General features: G+C 45.7%; 1 protein-coding gene across 3 annotated transcripts in view; it reads right to left on the bottom strand.

The window, feature by feature from the left end:
• The window catches only part of DDX24 (DEAD-box helicase 24), a 25,407-nt gene extending 16,262 nt beyond the window's left edge, over window positions 1-9,145 (bottom strand). Inside the window, exons 1-5 of one of the 3 annotated variants that reach the window (XM_019518625.1) lie at window positions 9,057-9,138; window positions 8,172-8,248; window positions 5,907-6,615; window positions 3,176-3,547; window positions 959-1,112 (exon numbers count right to left, since the gene is read on the bottom strand). In XM_019518625.1, coding sequence (XP_019374170.1) covers window positions 959-1,112; window positions 3,176-3,547; window positions 5,907-6,612 — 1,232 coding nt within the window. In that variant the 5' untranslated portion in view covers window positions 6,613-6,615; window positions 8,172-8,248; window positions 9,057-9,138. Of the gene's footprint in view, window positions 1-958; window positions 1,113-3,175; window positions 3,548-5,906; window positions 6,616-8,171; window positions 8,249-9,056 lie in introns of all 3 variants that reach the window. The other 2 variants (XM_019518626.1, XM_019518624.1) reach the window with 2 other exon arrangements.
• Window positions 9,146-17,473: the final 8,328 nt, after the last annotated feature.

Raw genomic sequence — 17,473 nt, 5'->3', positions numbered from 1 at the left:
GTGGTGATCAACTTTTTTGGCTGGTGGGCCACAGCGGCAGTGCCTGATCCCTCCACTGGCTGGAACCAGTAGGGCTCCACCAGTTGCACAGAGGGATGTGCTCTAGCCCTGATCTAGCCAAACAGTGGAAGGGGGCTTGGTCCGGCCCCAACCTAGCCTCATGGAAGGGAGAGACCATGACCCAGCCCCGATGTAGTTCTGCAAGGGGAGGGGGCATGGCCAAGCCACAGGGGAGGAAGGGGGCATGGCCCAGAACAGGCCAGCCCTGCAGGAGGGTGGGTGGTGGCCCAGCCCCATGGAAGGAAGGGGGCATGGCTCAGCCATAACCTGGTTGGGTGGAGAGAAGGGGGCATGGCCCAGCCCTGTGGAGAGTGGCAAGGGGCAGTGACCCAGCCTTGTGGGGGAAAGGCAGTGCATCCCAACCCCAACCGAGCCACATGGAGGGAAAGGGGCGTGACCTGGCTCCAATCTGGCCACACTGGGGAAGGGTTTTGGCCCAGGTCTGAGTCACCCTGCAGGGCGTGGAATTTTGGCAGCAGGGAGGGGTGGCAGTATTAACAGCCTCTACTCCCCCACCGCCAAATTTCCCAACCCATGGGTAACCCTGCAGGCTAGAGTCCAAAGCTGTGCAGGCCATCTTTGGCCTGCAGGCAAGAGGCTAAGCGTCCCTGCTTTGGATGAATGGAAATCTGATGTATTTTTAAATAACCTTGTGTTAAAAAACACAAAAAGGAGGTTCCACAAGGAAAACACAAAGGGTGCCTAGTAACTCCCTTTGATTCAAAAGCAACCATTCATTTTTTGTTAACATGTTTTGCTGCAGCCCTCCCATTCTCAAAAGGTAATAAATATGAAGTCTGGCAGTGAACATTACTTAATCAGTAAGCAAGAACCTGATGCAAAGGAGTCTTTCCTGACCACGATGATTTTGAGTAGTTAGATTAAAAGCCATTCTTACCTGAGCTGCCGGAGATTTGAGAGATGTGGGTGTTTCTCTTTAATTAGTTCCCAAAGGCGGCCTGGGGTTGCAATTACAATTTCCGGCTTCTGATTCAAGACTCTCTGCTGTTTCTGAGGAGCCATGCCACCAACCAGAATTGCAGTTTTAATGCCTAAAACACAAAGGATGTCAAACAAAGACAACAATAGGTCACTGGAGTTACTTCCAAGTGAAATAACATTCTTTAGAAATAAAATAGACAATTCATACTATTCTGCAAAGCTGCTGAAAAGTAATTTCAGAAGTACTGATCTAAACTAAATTTCTTTGGCTGGACCCCGTGTCTCTTCTTCTCAGTACAGTATTGAGCATGCAGCAATACAGTCGGCATTAGAGTGAAATGTTGGTGACAGAAGATGCCAAAAAACAAAGTGATCCTTTTACTGAATTTGCTTTGAAACAGCAGGAAGGAATATTTATGTCTTCGATAGTTAATGCAGGTGTTCTTCAGCTTCTCAATTTCCCAGAAGGAAGGCAGTCCACCATAGTCCCTCAAGGATCATAGGCTCATGCTCGTTCATTCAGAACTGGGTGAATAGCTGTGCTCCTATGTCTAAGACATCTAACTGGTAAAATGTCCTATGTCTAATAGGTAAAATGACCCTTTGCCCCGTCTGCAGGTGCAGAGTGAACATGCTCGAGGAAGGCCCACCCTGCTACTGGATCCTGAATTGCCCATATTACAAAGCACTGACCGTAGCAACAAGTGAATCCAACTAGACTAAATGGACATGTCAAGATTTGTTCAAAGACCAACCATGGTTCACTTGACCCCCCTTATTCAAACAATGCCCTGCCACCTGGCTCCCCACTCCTCACAGCGAGCTCCTATCTAACCTTGTGCATAGTCCCACTGTCTGCCTCCCTCATGGTCCTCTTGCTGGGCATATTCCAGACACATGAAGTAGTGCTGCATGTGCTTGCTCCAGAGTGCCACATCGTCTCTGAACTACTCAGCATCAGTCCTCAAAACAGCTTATCTGCAGGGCTACACTGAGGCAGCTTTGCTGCTTCCTGTTTGGGAGGTCACATGGAGCAACCCCAGTGTCATAGTAAAATGCTAGTGCCATGGGTATGTTTAGGGAGAAGGAGGGAGGGTATCTGATCCCTGGTCCCCCCTGCAGCATTACCTCCATGGCCAGTTATTTGAAAACACTGCATTAAAGCGGAAAGGCCACACTGCAAGTTTCCTTCCCATGACAGGTGCTGTCTGTTTCTGTGCAGCTGCTGTCAAGACTCCTTAGACAAGGGGAAGAATTCAGTATCTGTCCTGAATACACAGTTGCCAACTCCTACCTATGTCATGAATTCTGTAAAGCAACTGCTGTGCTGGTTTTAACAGACTGGTACTTCAATAAGTCAGCACATTGTTTCAGGGCTAGAGATGAAATTAGCCTACAGGCATATGAGAGGGGGCAAAAGAAGATACTTTAAAAACAATTTATGTTGAATATTTCTGATGAGTAGAGGCATTACACTAATAAATACAGATATAATCATTAATTTGGTTGGGGAAGAGGGTGGAGAATGCAGGGAAAAGGAGGAGGAGCGATTATTTCTATTATCTCGTTCCTGCATTTCAAAAACATCATACCTATGCTCATTCCCCATTTTAGCATCCAGTAGGAAAGGTGATGTGAGGTTTAGAATAGATTAAGTGCATCACCTTGAAGCAGGGGTTAGTGCACGTAATGCTGTGGCCTGTCATGCAGGTCATGGTAGATGACCCACCAGTACTTTCTGTCCTTAAGAACCATGGCGTCATCTGCATAAGGATATAGCTACTCTTATCAACAAAAGACAGCACTTTGCAGGTCAGTTATTCTGTTACTGGTTTTGTGTTTCTAAACTAGGAGCTGATCAACACTCATTTGTAGAGTAGTAAAAAGAATGGGGTTTTTTTGTGATTTCTTAGTTGGTCTAATAAAAGGTATCATTTCTGAACCAAGAGTTCTACAGTTTTGCATTTCTTATTGAACCATGAATGCACTTAAAAACAACAGATTAAGAAAAATGCTGCACTGTGAGGGGAAACCCCACCCAAGGATTTCAGCCACTTTTCACCCATTCAGGTAACAAGAGTAACATCTCCATTTTAAAAAGGAAGGCAGGCGGAATGAACAGAAGGGCCAGCAACAAGGCCCTGCTCCTCTGATTTTTCCTCTCGTGCCTTACCTGTAAATTTGGCTGCTGCATCAATATGGTGTTTTACTTGTACTGCTAATTCTCTTGTAGGAGCCAGAACAAGTCCTAAGAGAGGCCTGTTTTTATCTGAGTCGACAGCATGTTTGCTGTTATCAAAATCAAAGTCTGTATCTTCTAGCACCTTCATGCAGCCTATCGTGATAGATTCATTGGTATCGTTATCTTCTTCACCCTGCTCAGGACTTGGGTCTTCCATTTTATTATCATTTTCCCAATTTGTTTCTTGGCCATCTTCACATACCAGGTCTGCACTGGCACTTCTGCTTGGCAAGCTTTTTGAGTTTTGCCACTCTAGCACAGCATGGATCATTGGAATTGCAAATGCCAGCGTCTTCCCACTTCCTAAAAACACAGAAAAACAAGTGTTACAATTGTTCACAATGAAGCAGCATCCCATCACAAGCTGTTCCATAAGCAAATCACAGTTAATGCATACTGTTTATTTCAATATTTTAAATGTACATTATTGATTCTATCAGACCATTTTAATTCTGCTCCTATGAGATGCACTTGGTGACCTCAAGCAGACAATTTTTCTTTGGAATGAGTATTTTTACAAAACCTCAACAGGGCAGGCAGAATGTGAATCTGATAGAAAAGTAGTTTAAAAAGCCACAATAGCAGCCAAGGTCTTTTTAAGGAACCGCATACCCTTAAGGAGAACAGCCTGCCCTAATTGACAACTCTGATCAATGTTCTCCAAATAAGGGAATAGCAAATGAGGCCAAGGACAAACTAGAAGATACTAGGATTCACTTCTATTTTTTTCTTTTTAGGTGTGTGCTTATGATCATATGAGAAATGTGTAATTTCTTGATATATCAACACCTTGTTTTCAAAAGATGCGCTTATCTTTTTACATTAAAAACCAAACACTTGTCTTAGAACAGAGCAGCCCCTTAAACGGAGAATAAGAAAAATATTCCTCTACGTGTAATTTTAGGGTACCACTGTAGATTTAGTTGTGATGTGGGACATTCAACTCGTAGTCCTATCTGAGATGCAACGTTCATTTGGGGGGGTACTTTGACCAGTAATCACTGAATCTCTTTACTGTTGTGAGGGATATTTTTTGTCCACTAGTGTCCAGTTAGACTCAATATGTACAGTCTAGGCAATTCTGGCTTCCTTTTCTTGCTCTGAACAGTTGGTCTCTCTCTGTGATTCATCTTTTCTGCCACGCTGCTCCCATCTGAGCCATTTCCCATGAGCAGTAAAGAGAAATTTACGAGCACGCTGGTGGCCCTATACAGGCAGCAAGGGGTCTTGTAAATCTCACTTTACCACCAAGAGCCAATCCAGTCATATCTTTTCATAAAGAAACATCACTGGTTGCTGCCTTTGCTGAGCTGTAACAGTACCGAGCAAGTAATTTACTGCAAGCTGCACTATTCTGTGCTGCCTCCAGGAAACTGGACGAACATGGAATTGTGGAAAAAAGTGATTTTGTGACCACAAGCAATGCCAGAAGGTTTCATTGGCAATATGCTGCCCGCAAGCCATGGGGCAGGAACCACAGTCCTAGAAGTAATGGAGCCCGGCAGGTTTGTATACTAAAAGGTCACTGGTAGTACACAATAGTTTGGTCTCATCCTAATTCCTAAGGTAAAATTTGCCCATCTCATACACACAGGTCGTTTGGCATAATTCAGATTCATAACGATCCATGTCTTTGAGAGAAATCCAGTACAAAACTGCTGTTATGCTGAGGCTATGCTGGCCAAGGCTCTCTGCTGTTGTCCCCCACCTGCCTCAAACCATCTGCTGTCTCTTGTCTTATGCTCAGATTTCCAGCTTTCTGGGGCAGGGACCATCTTTTTTTGTTCTGGGGTCAAAAAACACCTGCCACAATGAGGTCCTTCTCTGCAATGAGGGCTCCTAGGTGCTACAGTGACACCAATAATTAAAGAACAGAAATGCTGCTGGGCTTGGCAGCACTGGGAAATGAAGGCTGCAGTGCTGCCCACACCTGCATTGTGATCACTCATTCAAATCAGTGCTGTTCCATTTTATAACTACTAGGATGACCTCCAAATGGTAGTAGTAAACAAAACACCAGATACAGTCACAGGTGCCCTTTAGAACAAATGGGGTTAGGTCGGGGTGGCCAATTCATGGCAGGCATACCACAAGTGACATGGGCAGCCTATGTATGTAGACTTAGTAGACTGGGGAGAGACTAAGGAACACAGGGGCAGATAGGACAAGGAGCAGAAAATAGGGCAAAAAATTGGGCAAGGGGAGGCAACTAGAGTGGTACCTCAGGGAGAATGTAGGGCTTAACTTGTGGTATACCAGTGAAAGAGACTGGCCCTCACTCCCTTTAGTGGATCTGCAAAGCCAGCAAAGGAGCCTTAGGCTCTGACAGATCTCTGATCTTGAGGTAATGGGAGCTCTGACCTAGTTTAAAAAAAGTGCATCAAATATAATTTGATTCCCCAGACAAAATTATATGGAGGATTTAAAGCTTTGTACATGCGAGTGTCCTAGTATGCAAAACAAATGCAGTATATTTCATCTGTAAAGTAAATGGCTGCAATGCAGAAGACTTCCCTTCCTAGTTCACTGGATGGACTGAAGCTTACAGGTTCTTATCCTGTTACTGCAATTATAACAATACATTGCCTTTTTGAGAAAGAGAGAGAGAGAGAGAGAAGGGGACAGTCAATGTACTTAATGTTCTAGCAGTGCGCATTTATACCTGTTTCTGCAGCACCCAGAATATCCATATGATCTCGAATTGCAGAAGGCAGAGCTAATGCCTGAATAGGAGTTGGACCACTAAATCCCAGAGAACTCAAGGCCTGCAGAACTGGTTTTGGAACAAAGAGGTCTTTCCATGCAGACACATCAGCTGTTTGATCAGATGACGCAGATAAAACCTGAGTGGTCCAATTTGTAACCTTCTTAGAAGACTTTGCTGGAGGAGGAGCTTGCTGGGGTGGAGATGCTTTCTTTTTTTTCTTCTTCTTCCTCAAAGTTTCTTCTGTGCTTGAAGCAGCTTCAGCTTTGTTTTCATTTTCTTCAGAATCAGTCAATGTGATGGTATCTTTAGGTTCATCTTCTTGATCAGTGAGTATGTCATCTCTCTCCTCAGAATGATCATTTTTACTTGTTCTAGTTCCCAAACCTTTGCCTTTCTTTTGCTTTTTTTTTTGGTTGGTAGAATCCTCCTCTTTGGAGACACTATCAGATTTTCTCTTCTTGCCTTTTTCTTTTCCAGATTTAGAGGAATTTATTAATTTATAATCTGTAAGCTCCTCAAAGCACACCAGATCTCCAAGCTGCTCATCAGCAAATAGATTTGGGTCGATTTTGACAGGTTTCCATTTTCCTACTACTTTGATACCCCTTTGTTTTGATTTAAAGGAAGCTCTAAACTTATTTCCTTTTTTTGTCTTCATCATGATCTAAAACAATTGAACAAGAAATCATAAAAAACAGCAGAACAAGGTATCTAGATTCATATAACACATGGCATAAACACTGCACTGCAGATGGTGCATAATTCCATCTATGTGTAAAGCTAATGGGACACTTGTCTTAACTAGAGTTTTCTCTGAAGTTTAGTCTTTGGGCTTGGTCCTGCTCCCACTGACTAGGCCCTCTTTGTTTTGAATCTGCACATTTAAGAACACTTGCAACTCCAAATGCATGCATGCAATTTGACAAACAATCTTTAATTACTCATTTATCAGCCTCTTGCTGAAAATGGCACTGGAAACCTCTGCAGTACAGAAACCCTGATGACAAACCATCACATAGCTCTTGTGCATTTTGTTAACCATGACCCTTTAGCACTTTGTGCTGAAACCTCTTTTGGCGGGAGCATGGGATGGAAACCTTGGATTTACAGCTTTATACTGGGCTCTTGTGTGGATGTTTTACAAACACCCTGTTTTACCAGAATGCTGGTCTTAATGCGTAATGATGTAAACTCTTAATGTTTTCTGCCCTCTTTAGAGTAAAATGGTATAAAGCATGACATTCTGTCTGTTATGCATCACATCCTATAACTCTCCTTCCAACCACTGAAGAAAGCAACACATGGAACAGAATCTCTAAGAATGGATGATAAGGGGCAGCTCAGGAGGAAGCTAGTGAGAAGGCATGCAAATAACGTGTAAGACAATCTACACTACATGCCTCTTGTGAGACTCCTTGCTTCCAACAAAAGAAAAGAAAAATAAAGCAGCCTCAGGTTTTGGCTAGCAGACCTAAAATTTTGAAAAGCTATTGGAGGACTCCTTTCCCTTCCCAATCCTCATAAGCCACTTTCCTCATTCACTCCCGACTGTGAACGGAATCCAGAATTTTGCCCTAAACACTATACTTGTTTTTACTTTTTTCGCACATGCACGAAACAGGCACTACACAAGCAGTTTCTTCCTGCAAATGCATAACCACACTTAAGTTGCACTCCTGGCTTTCAAAGTTTATCCCTATATAGCTTGTCGTGGGAGGCAATCCTAAAAATGTGACTAATACTACTGCACCATTCAATGTACAATTAGAAGTGTACTAGTTCAGCCAATGCCAACCTTTTGTGGCATGCTTGCCAAAATTAGCTCCACACACTCTCCAATGGCAATCCCCTTACTCTGCTTCATCTCCTGCTCTGCTGTCTTCTTCCTGCCCTCTGCCGTGGTGTTCTCTGTCCCCTCTCTGATCTGTCATGGCCCACACAGAGGCTGCTTGTGCCACCTGTAGCACTGGAGCTCCAGGCTGGCTAATGCTAAACACAATGGCCAGATCAACTCACAAAATGGCATATGTAACATGGTGAAAGAGTAGCCAGGAGACATACACAAATAAAAACAGGGCAGTACACATGTCCATGAAAAGCACTGATTTGCTGCATCAATCTGCAGCAATTAAGCATTAAACATGGAGGAAGGGACCAAGAGAAATTACTACTCAAAATGGTAACTGGGTACGTGCTCTTTACAGCTCATCTCCCACTGACAGCAATGAGATGGGCGAGTCTTTAGCCAGGTTGAAAGTTACTGTTAGCACTGGTATCCAGGCTGAAGGTATATTGGTCTAAAGGAAAAAGCAATTAGGACTCGTAGTACAGATAATATCTTTTATGAGACCAACAAAAAAGTCTGAGCTTCCACAGATGGGACCTAAGTAACCAGGCAGGGCTGACTCTAAACCAGCAGTTTTTTAAGCTCCAGCTTCCCCTCCTTACACTCATCCCCTTGGTAACTGCCAGCTCTCAGTTTTGCAGTGTTGCCAACTCTCATGATTGTTGGTGTTGTTCTTAAAGTCCACGCTTTGGGAATGTGAAAAACTCATCTCTTTCACACACTATACAAATCATACACAAATATAGATAAAACAAAGAGCTAAATTTTCCACATTCCCAAAGCGCAGACTTTAAGAACAACACCAAAAATCGTAAGAGTTGTCAATACTGGTTTTGACTTGCTTTTTTGAGTATACAAAGCCAACAAAGCCAATCTTCTGCCGCAAAAGACCAAAACCAAAACAACACCCCCTCCCCGCAATACGGTCAGAGCAGGTCACAATGTAGTGAACACTCCGCTTCCTGCGGACAGTCTCTGGGCTTGTTCTGCGGACCACGTTTGCAAACCTCAGAGCTGCCCTCGGGGGCACCTCGAGAGGCCACCGGAGGCACCGCTCGCACCGCGCCAGGCTGCTCGGGGCCGCTGGTGCGAAAGGGCTGCAGCCGGGCCCGGCGCCCCCCGCCCGACCCCGTCTCGGGGTAGCTCTGCCTGCGCTCGCAGCCGCCCGCCCCGCTCCTCTGCCCCCGGAGCAGGACGCCGCGCCTTCCCCGGGGCAGCCGCCGGGCCGGGCCTCCCCTCTTCCCGAGCCCCTTGCTCACCGCTGCCTCCGCCGGCGCCTACCACGTGGCCGCAGGGCTGGCGGCGGCCATCACAGTCGTGACATCACGTCCGCCCGGGGGGTGAGAGGGACCGGAAGCTTGATGAGAAGGGTTGGGGTTCGGGTTGTGTTCGTGGGGTGGGTGTTTAATTACTGTCTTTGTATCATCCTTTCAACCCGTGCACGATAGTTAATATTAAAAGTGTCAAAACTCGTGGAAGAGGGGGTATCATTTATTAGACCTACTAGATATTTGCAAACAAACGACTGCATTTATCTGCAAGTTTTCGAGCATGCTGACCCGTTCTCAAGCACAGGGCAGGAGGGAGCAGAGAGCGGCGAAGTTCTAGGTAGAAATGGAAATTCATATTTCCCAGGAGAGCTGAAGGAGTGGTGGAGTCTCCTGCTTGGAAAAGTTCACTTTGTACAGGTGAGGCACAGGGAAAAGTTGAAAGTCTTTTCACCTCAAAGCTGTCTGGTGCAAGCTGGATGTAGAGGTAGGTTTGGTTTAGGTTGTGATGTTTCATATTTCACAGGAGAATGGACCACTCTTCTAGGCAGGAGTTTAAGTGGCGAGGTATCCATGTTCCTGTGCTCTGGGAGACGAAAATTCACTCAAACAATGGCAGGAGCCTCCTGTTAAAAATTCAGGTGATAAAATGCTTCCTACTTGTAAACTTACAAAATTTTCATTAAAAAAAAAAAAATGATGAAGGGTGAGTGTGCCCAAAAGCATACAGATAAATACAATACTTTGCAGATATCTAGTTGGTCTGATAAAATGTATCTTCCATGAACTTCAATTCCTTTTGCCTCTAGACCAATATGGCTACAACCTCCATATCAGATAACTTTTGAGGCGATTAACTGATGCAGCATATGCAAAACCCAAGCCGCTCTCAGACTCTTAACCAGCTTTCAGGTTTTTTATTTTTTTGCAAAAATGCTGAAAGAGAGAGAAACAGTACCTGTAGCAAGCCAAAACACACTTTGAAAGCTGAACTATTTTTGTCCCAGTACAAAGTTCACACCATGTGCCCACACACCCATCACTATTCCAGTTTTGGGGGCTTTTTTCACTGCTTGCCTTGAAATAAATACTTGTGCTTTGATGACCCAGTTCTCACTTGCTGGCCAGTTACAGCGAGCAATATAAAGTAAATAAGACTTATTTACATACTTATATGCATTTTTTCAGAGTATGATGTTTTTTCAGAAAATACAATAATTTTGAGCTTCCAATATGATAATTTCATATTTAAGACTTGGCAGTTTCTCTCCAGTCGCAAGGGCGGAGTGCGGGAAGGAGCTGCTCAGTTGCAGCAGGGGCCTGGGGCCTGGGTGCTGTGGGACTGGAGTGACAGCACCATGCAGAGGGGCCGGAAGGGCCTGTGGAGAGTGTCTGGTGCAACCTGCTGTCTGGGGCAGGGGCTTAATCAAGTGCAAGGCAGAACCAGCCCTGGGGAAAGAGGTGGGGGCTCGCTCTCACCAGCTTTAGATCTACAGCCTGACCCTAAGCTGATGCAACGATAATACAAACACTAATAGGAGGGATAATGATATATATTATTAACAACCATCAACAATCAGCACTATTGGGAACAGTGTCCCAATCAGCACTGTGTCCCAGCACGGTTCTCAATCAGCACTCAATACCACTATAACAACAAAGCAGTACAGCAACAATATCAACAAAATCCTGCTCGCTCTCACAATCTTAATAACATCTATTTCTTAATGTAGTCCCTGACCCATGGCAAGAGATAGTCCTCCTTCCAATGGGGTCCTTTGGGGGGGTGTCCAGGAAGCACCAGTGGCCCCTCCCCTTAGGGCCTTGACTAGGTGGGGGCTGCTCACCCAGCCCCTTCTCTGAGTTTCCTTGCCCCAAATGTCTTTCCCTTGTGGGACCCAAGGGCCCGATGACTCAGTCCCTCGGGTGGCAGTCAGGGCGCAGGTTGATAGGGTCTCCTCTGCTGGAGCGCCTCTCCAGGCCTCTCCTGCACTGCTGGGCTCCTCCCCACCCTGTGCCCTGCTCTGGGCTCTGAGGGCTCAGCTCCTCTCAGCTGCTGCACCACTGCTGCTGGCTCCTGGGCCTCACGCTGCAATGCTACCATTTCCCCGTGCCCTGACTCGGTACTGAGGGCTCTCTTAGCATAGGCCAGGCCCTCCAGGGTCTGGCCGACCATCCTCATGCCAGGTGGACAACCCAGGCAGCCTCTGCTACTCCCAAGGCTCAGGCCCATGTGCTGCCCTGTGCACCGTGAGACCTGGCTGCTTGCTGGGAGATGGGGCCTGAGACACCTCGCTGCAGTCCCAAGGCCTTTGCCCTGTGCAGCCCACTGGCCCTACCAGGGATGCAGGCTTGAGCCACCACTTGAGGCTTCCAAAGCCTGGGCTCCATGCACCAAACCACGCACCGTGATGGGCCCGAGCAATCTTATACTGCTCCTAGGGCCAGGTCTTCCCGTGCCATCCCTGTGCACAGTCAATAGCCTGAGCAGTCTCAGACTGCTCCCAAGGCTGCTCCTCCAGTGGTGGCTTCAGGAGCCTTGGGACTATTGCCTGCTGGGGAGAGCTCCCCAGCTTTTCTTGGCTCTACTCTTCTTGAGTCACTCGCTACATCTGCCCCTCATGCTAGGCACGCAGCTCCTTTTATACGCTTCAGGGGTCTGCCCCGAAGTCTTCCGGACCTGGCAGTTTACAGTCCTCAATCAGGTCCAGAGGAGCTTTTCTCCCCTTTCCCTCAGGAAAGGGGCCTGACTTTATTTCTCCTGCTGCCTCCTGATTGGTGGATGGGCTTTACTAATCAAAACAGCAGGATCTCAAGCCTGGGACTCAACCCAAGCTCTGAAAGGTGAGCCTGCTACAAAAGCTAAATAAGAAGCCTGAAAAAGACCCATATTTTTCCAACCTAGTGCAGTCTGTATCTTTTGTGCATTCATATGCACCTATACAATAACTTAGGGTTGGGGTGCTGAACCCCTGGTCAGCAGGGCAAATCTGTGCACAAAACTGAGTCATCCGACTTGCAGGTGTCTACATGGGTCCTAAAATTTTGTGATGAGGGAGTAGTGGCAGCATTAATTGCCCTTCCCCTGCTGCCACATTTCTAGACCCACAGGCTAGATAGTGTGGTCCTGTAGGCTAGATTGGGTGCATGGGGCCAATCCATGTATGCAGGGCCAGGGCTATGCAGGGCCCAATCCTAGGGCCTGGGGGCTGGTCAGAGGCAGCATGGGGTCAATTAGAGGTGGCGTTGGGCCCAGTCTTGGCCCATGGGTTGGCAAGGCGGCACAGGGCTCATCCATGTGCACAGGGACTGGCCAAAGGCAGTGTGGGGCCTGACCCAGGACCACAAGGCAGAACAGAGACCTGCAGGCCTGGGGGCAGTGCAGAGCCTTATCTGGCAGCATGGGACAAAAGCAGAGGCACAGTGGCCTGATCTGGCAGCACAGGTCCAGAGTGGTATAGAATCAAATCCTGGTGTCTAGGACCTGATTAGGCCCATGGAGCAACCCTGCACCACTCATCCACCCCAGGGGACCAAAAGGTTGAGAGCACCACTGACTTAAGGGATGTGATGCAAAACTTGTGTAAGCCAGGCAGTACTCCAAGACATACCCCCTTTCCCACTTGAAGGGATCAGAGCAGGTGCACAAGCACTGTGGGAGGTGAAGGGACTCTCCTTCCCCTATACAGCAGAGCCAGATCATCAATGAGACCTAACCATATACCTTTTAATGAGAAAAAACAGTAGTGGGAACATAACATGTATAAACCAGGGGGTAGAGGGGACAGTACAACACCCCGAGGGGCGGGTTCAATAAAGATTAGGCATTTACATTTATAGACATATTCATCCAGTTGGCAAAAGACAGGCTTAAAGTATAAAACACAAACAGCACAACAAACAGTACTGGTTGGCAAAATATAAAATGTACAAAATACAAAACATCAAATAACAAGAGATATAGGGCACAGATACCTGGAGGAGGGGGGAAAAAAAAAAGAGGGAAAATACAATGACCCCCTTCCACTGTGACAAGAATTTATCCCCTATCACTTCACTCACCCCTACTTGACCCAGCTAGGACTTGAACTCAGACATCCTACATGGTCAGTAGAAATGCTACCACACAGCCACCAGTGCTAAGATTACTCCAACCTGATAAGGGTTTTGACCTTCCAGGAGCCCCTGCCTCATGTCAAGCTGCCCTGCCTCTTGCTAGAGGATCTGGAAGCAGAACTAGGAACCTCTTGGGTCACTGCTCAGCTTCTTGCTGGAGCTGTGGAGCCTCTCCTGCTGTCTGCAGCCTCTTGGAGGGGGATCCTGGAGCCCAGTAGGGAGCCTCTCCTGCTTGCTGCACATCACACTGCTAAAGATCCAACTGCTGCCTGCAGGTCCCACTCCAGGTTCTTCTGGGGTAACTGCTTCTGCCCCACTGAGCTATCTCTTTGAAACTCCCTCCTTATGACCCCCCTCATTAATCTCCCCAAGTCAGCTGTGCTGCCCTGCCCCTTTTATCCCCCTCCAGCTGACCCAAGGGTCCAATCAGGGGACATGGAGAGGGAGTCTCTGGGGCTTGACTGGTGAGGAAAGGGAATCCCAAGCTCCCCAGTCATCTTTTACCCTTTCAAAACCCCTGGGCCAAATCACTACCAGCTAGCCCATTACACTTGCCACCCAGAGAAGAGAGCAATACACTTTTATTTATATTTGTTTATCTATAGCAAAGATTTTGTTTCGTAAACAAATGTTTAAAGTCCACCTAGTAGATGTATACAAAAATCTTCCTTGTAATATGAATAAGGCATTCATAAAGGCTCTTGAAGTCCAGTATCTAAAATCAGGCAAACTGAGTGTAAATGTTACCAGAACCCCTCTTTGCAAAATAACCTTGTTATTCATGCTCGCTTTTCTATCCTTCTGTTCTTTTCCCATTGTTCTCTACCGAGCAGAGTGTTGTGGGCAAAAAGTAATGTGAGTTGGAAAAAAGTTACAAATAGCTGTAAATGAAAAGCATACTGCAGAGGTCACAGTGTGATATTTTCTCCTGTGTGATCAAGTGCTCTTTGCAGGTTGGTCTTGGCAAGAAAAAAGTACTGTATAAATTATATGTTATTATAATAGTGGAAGATTTTTAGTTCTGTTTGAAGATTGGCAGATGGTATGAACAGCTTCCTTTGCTATGAGACATGGGGACTGCGATGGAAAACAGAAGGTTTCTGGTTGAGAGAGATCAGGTCCAGGGAGGAAGGCACAATTATTGCAATGATTATAATTATTTCCTCTCTGTGGTATCTGAAGGTGTTTCTGGGTTATGGCAAGAGAACTAAAATACTAACATGCATTAAGGCAAAGGGCAGACAGAAGAGAGACAAATTCAGTGTCTCAAGGACATGTTCAGTCCCTGTAAATCATTATAACATATTGGTGGATTTGTTTTCACATTTTTCTGCAGAATATTTTTCCTGCTTGCTTCATCCATATGAGTAGTATATTTGGACATAATGAGTGTCCTCAAGTGACTTAGGTGAGCAGGATTTGATCTGAAGGTGGTAGGGTTCAATTCTGCAAACCTTACTTGGGGTAGTTCTTACTTATATGAGTAATTCCATTGAACTGAGAACTTACTTGTGGCTTCACTGGTAATCACAGGGTGGCAGTATGTCAGGGGAGCTAGGGCTGGATTGTGACAACACATTTCACCTGAGAAACTTCACTGACTTCAATGGGACTCCATGCGTATTTTAGGAAAATGTGGATCATTAATGATTTCAGTCTTAACTTATTGTTTCTTTAATAGGTATCTTTCCCTATAGTTTTTTAAGAAGCAGGTTTGGAAGGAATAGCTTTAATAGCTCACAACTTTCTAATTTTAAAAGCAGAGATGAATCAGCTTAGTCTTTGCAGTGTCTGAAAAATCAGTGTTTTTTGATGTGTGATCTTGAGTTGTGTCTTGTAGCAGTGAATGAGAAACAGGCTTGAATGAGCCAAATAGCCCTTGGGATGGCAACCTGTAAAAAGGCAGAATCATGCTAAAAATTTCAGTGTCTGAAAAACAGATAATATTTTTAGCTGTTTGCATGATAATAGTGTTCAGAGATCCTTATTAGAATTGGGACCTGTTCTGAGTACTCTAAAATCATTGGTGTAAAGACCTTATCTTTCTCTACATAGCTTGGAGGGCCCTCACTGGGACTTTGGGAGTTTTCATGGTACAATGGGAATATTATTTTGCAAATTAGATTTTTACAATTTAATTTAAGAATGCTGCTATGAGGTTCAAGAGGACTAATTTTAGAGGAAAATACTGTTAGAGATCTTATTGTTCTAATATATTTGGCATTCAGAGTCCTTTATTTTAGAGTCCTAACATTTTATGTGATGAAGATCAGGGTGTGCTGACAAATATCTAGTTAGGTAATAATAGTGTTGGAGAAAATTATATTTGATTCAAGAACATAGGATGGTAACTTACATGATTCCCCTTTTAATTCTTGAGGTGTGGCCTCTCTCCTTTCAGCCATGGATAGATGTGCATTTATAGTGCTACAAGTGCCTCAGTACTTTGAAACTCTACAATAAATGTAGCATTTTGAGATGTGGATAGACTGCAGATCTGCTTGGCTGGAACAATACAAAAATCGCAGTGAAAGCCTTCAGTGGTTGAAGGAGCAGCTAGGGGTCAATGGGAGATTGTTTGGCCTTGTGGCTCAGCTCCCCTCTGTTACTGAGGGGGAAGGAAGCCTGTTATTGACCCTCTTTGCTGCCAGTCTGTCGTTCCCCATTACCTTTGTAGTGCTACAGGTGCCATACGTGTTGGTACACTTGCTGTTTGTGCCACTGCAAGAATGAAATTACCAGAAACATGACGAATGTAATATCTGTACTTGGCCTTAGAGTAAGTAGTTACCAGAAACTGATAAGGTACCAGCATTAGTGTTCTTTTATGGATGTGTGCTGCTGATTCTCAGCCAGGATGCTATGGCATCCTGGGGTGCCTTGAGATTCTTGTAAGGGTTGCATACAATATTAGTACTGGTAAGTGTAGAAACACCTTCACAAGATAAGCCAAGAGATTTCAGTTAGGAATCTGTAGCGTCAAAACCAGTCTGATCTGTTGTGGGTCTTTCTGCAACCTTCGCAACAGTAGAATTGCTGTATTATTTTTCTGTAGTCATACATTCACTGGCATTTTCTGAGGGGTACCCTGATTCTAACAAGGGTATCTTGAGTGTGAAAAGCTTGAGAACCACTTGATTAAAGGAACAAGTGGAGTGAAGGCAGTTGGCTATTAATTGTGCTTTGGCATGGTATAACCGGGGACCCTAGCCCTGTTACACAGCCAAGGGTGGAAGAGGGACAGAGGCAGGAGCTGGAAAGGTAGAACAAGAACCTGTGGGAGTGATCCAGGACACCATCCTTTTTAAGAAAAAGCAGGCAACAGGCGGGGAGTGCCCTTTGGCATGTTAAAAGCCTTTGTGGAAGCTAGGCAAAGGAGGGAAGGAAGGGAGAGGTCTGCCTGGACAGGGAGCAGGAACTTTAGGGAGCTGTGAGGGTACACAGAAGTCTTTTATATTGCAGAGTGCCAGGAACTTCAGTGGCTTAGAACTGAGAGGCAGGGAGGAAAGGCAGGCAACAATGGAACAGCCCAGCCAGAGATACTTGGATGCTAGGCATGAGAGGTGTGCCCTTAAAGGGGTTCCCTTTTTTGTGTTTCTTTTTAGTAAGCATTGGCCCAGAGGTACAGGGTGCTAAAAAAGGGAGAGGTTCTTTTTTTCTTTTTTAGGTAAGGTGGCAGCCTGCAATATTTGTCAGACTTCTTTGGGACTGGGACTAGGAGTGTGGTAGGCCTGTGTGAATTGGCAGCGATCTGATCCGGCTCCAGATCTGGCCACTTCAGATGGCAGCAATCTGATCCAGAGCTCTGGACCAGGTTTCCACCTCGATCTGGCCGAAGCGGTTCCGAAGCATCGGAGCCACCTCGGAGATCTGGCCATAGGGTATAGTGGGGGAATCAATGAAATATCTATAACTTTGTTGTTTTTTGTCTGATTTGGATGAAACTTGCAGGGATTGTAGCCTCTGCTGAGAGCATGAAGCCTGCTAAGTTTCAAGAAGATCGGTGCAGGGGTTTCAGGGGAACTGCACCCCAAATTCTTGAAAGCCAAACATGTCATGGCTGTGTGTACACCACAGGGGGGTGAAAACTGCAGGGGTGGTGGCCCCTGGTGAGGCCACAGAGCCTGCCAAGTTTCAAGAAGATTGGTGCAGGGGTTTGGGGGAACTGTACCCCAAATTCTTGAAAGCAAAACTCCTGTCACGTCTATGTGTTACACCACAGGGGGGTCAAAACTGCAGGAGTGGTAGCTCTTACTGAGGCCACGAAGCCTGCCAAGTTTCAAGAAGATTGG

The sequence above is a fragment of the Gavialis gangeticus genome, unplaced genomic scaffold (genome assembly GCF_001723915.1).
Source record: "Gavialis gangeticus isolate Ggan-Ray unplaced genomic scaffold, GavGan_comp1, whole genome shotgun sequence".
Classification (NCBI taxonomy): Eukaryota; Metazoa; Chordata; order Crocodylia; family Gavialidae; genus Gavialis; species Gavialis gangeticus.
The sequence above is the reverse complement of the archived record's forward strand: the minus strand, read 5'-3'. Positions and strand labels throughout refer to the sequence as shown.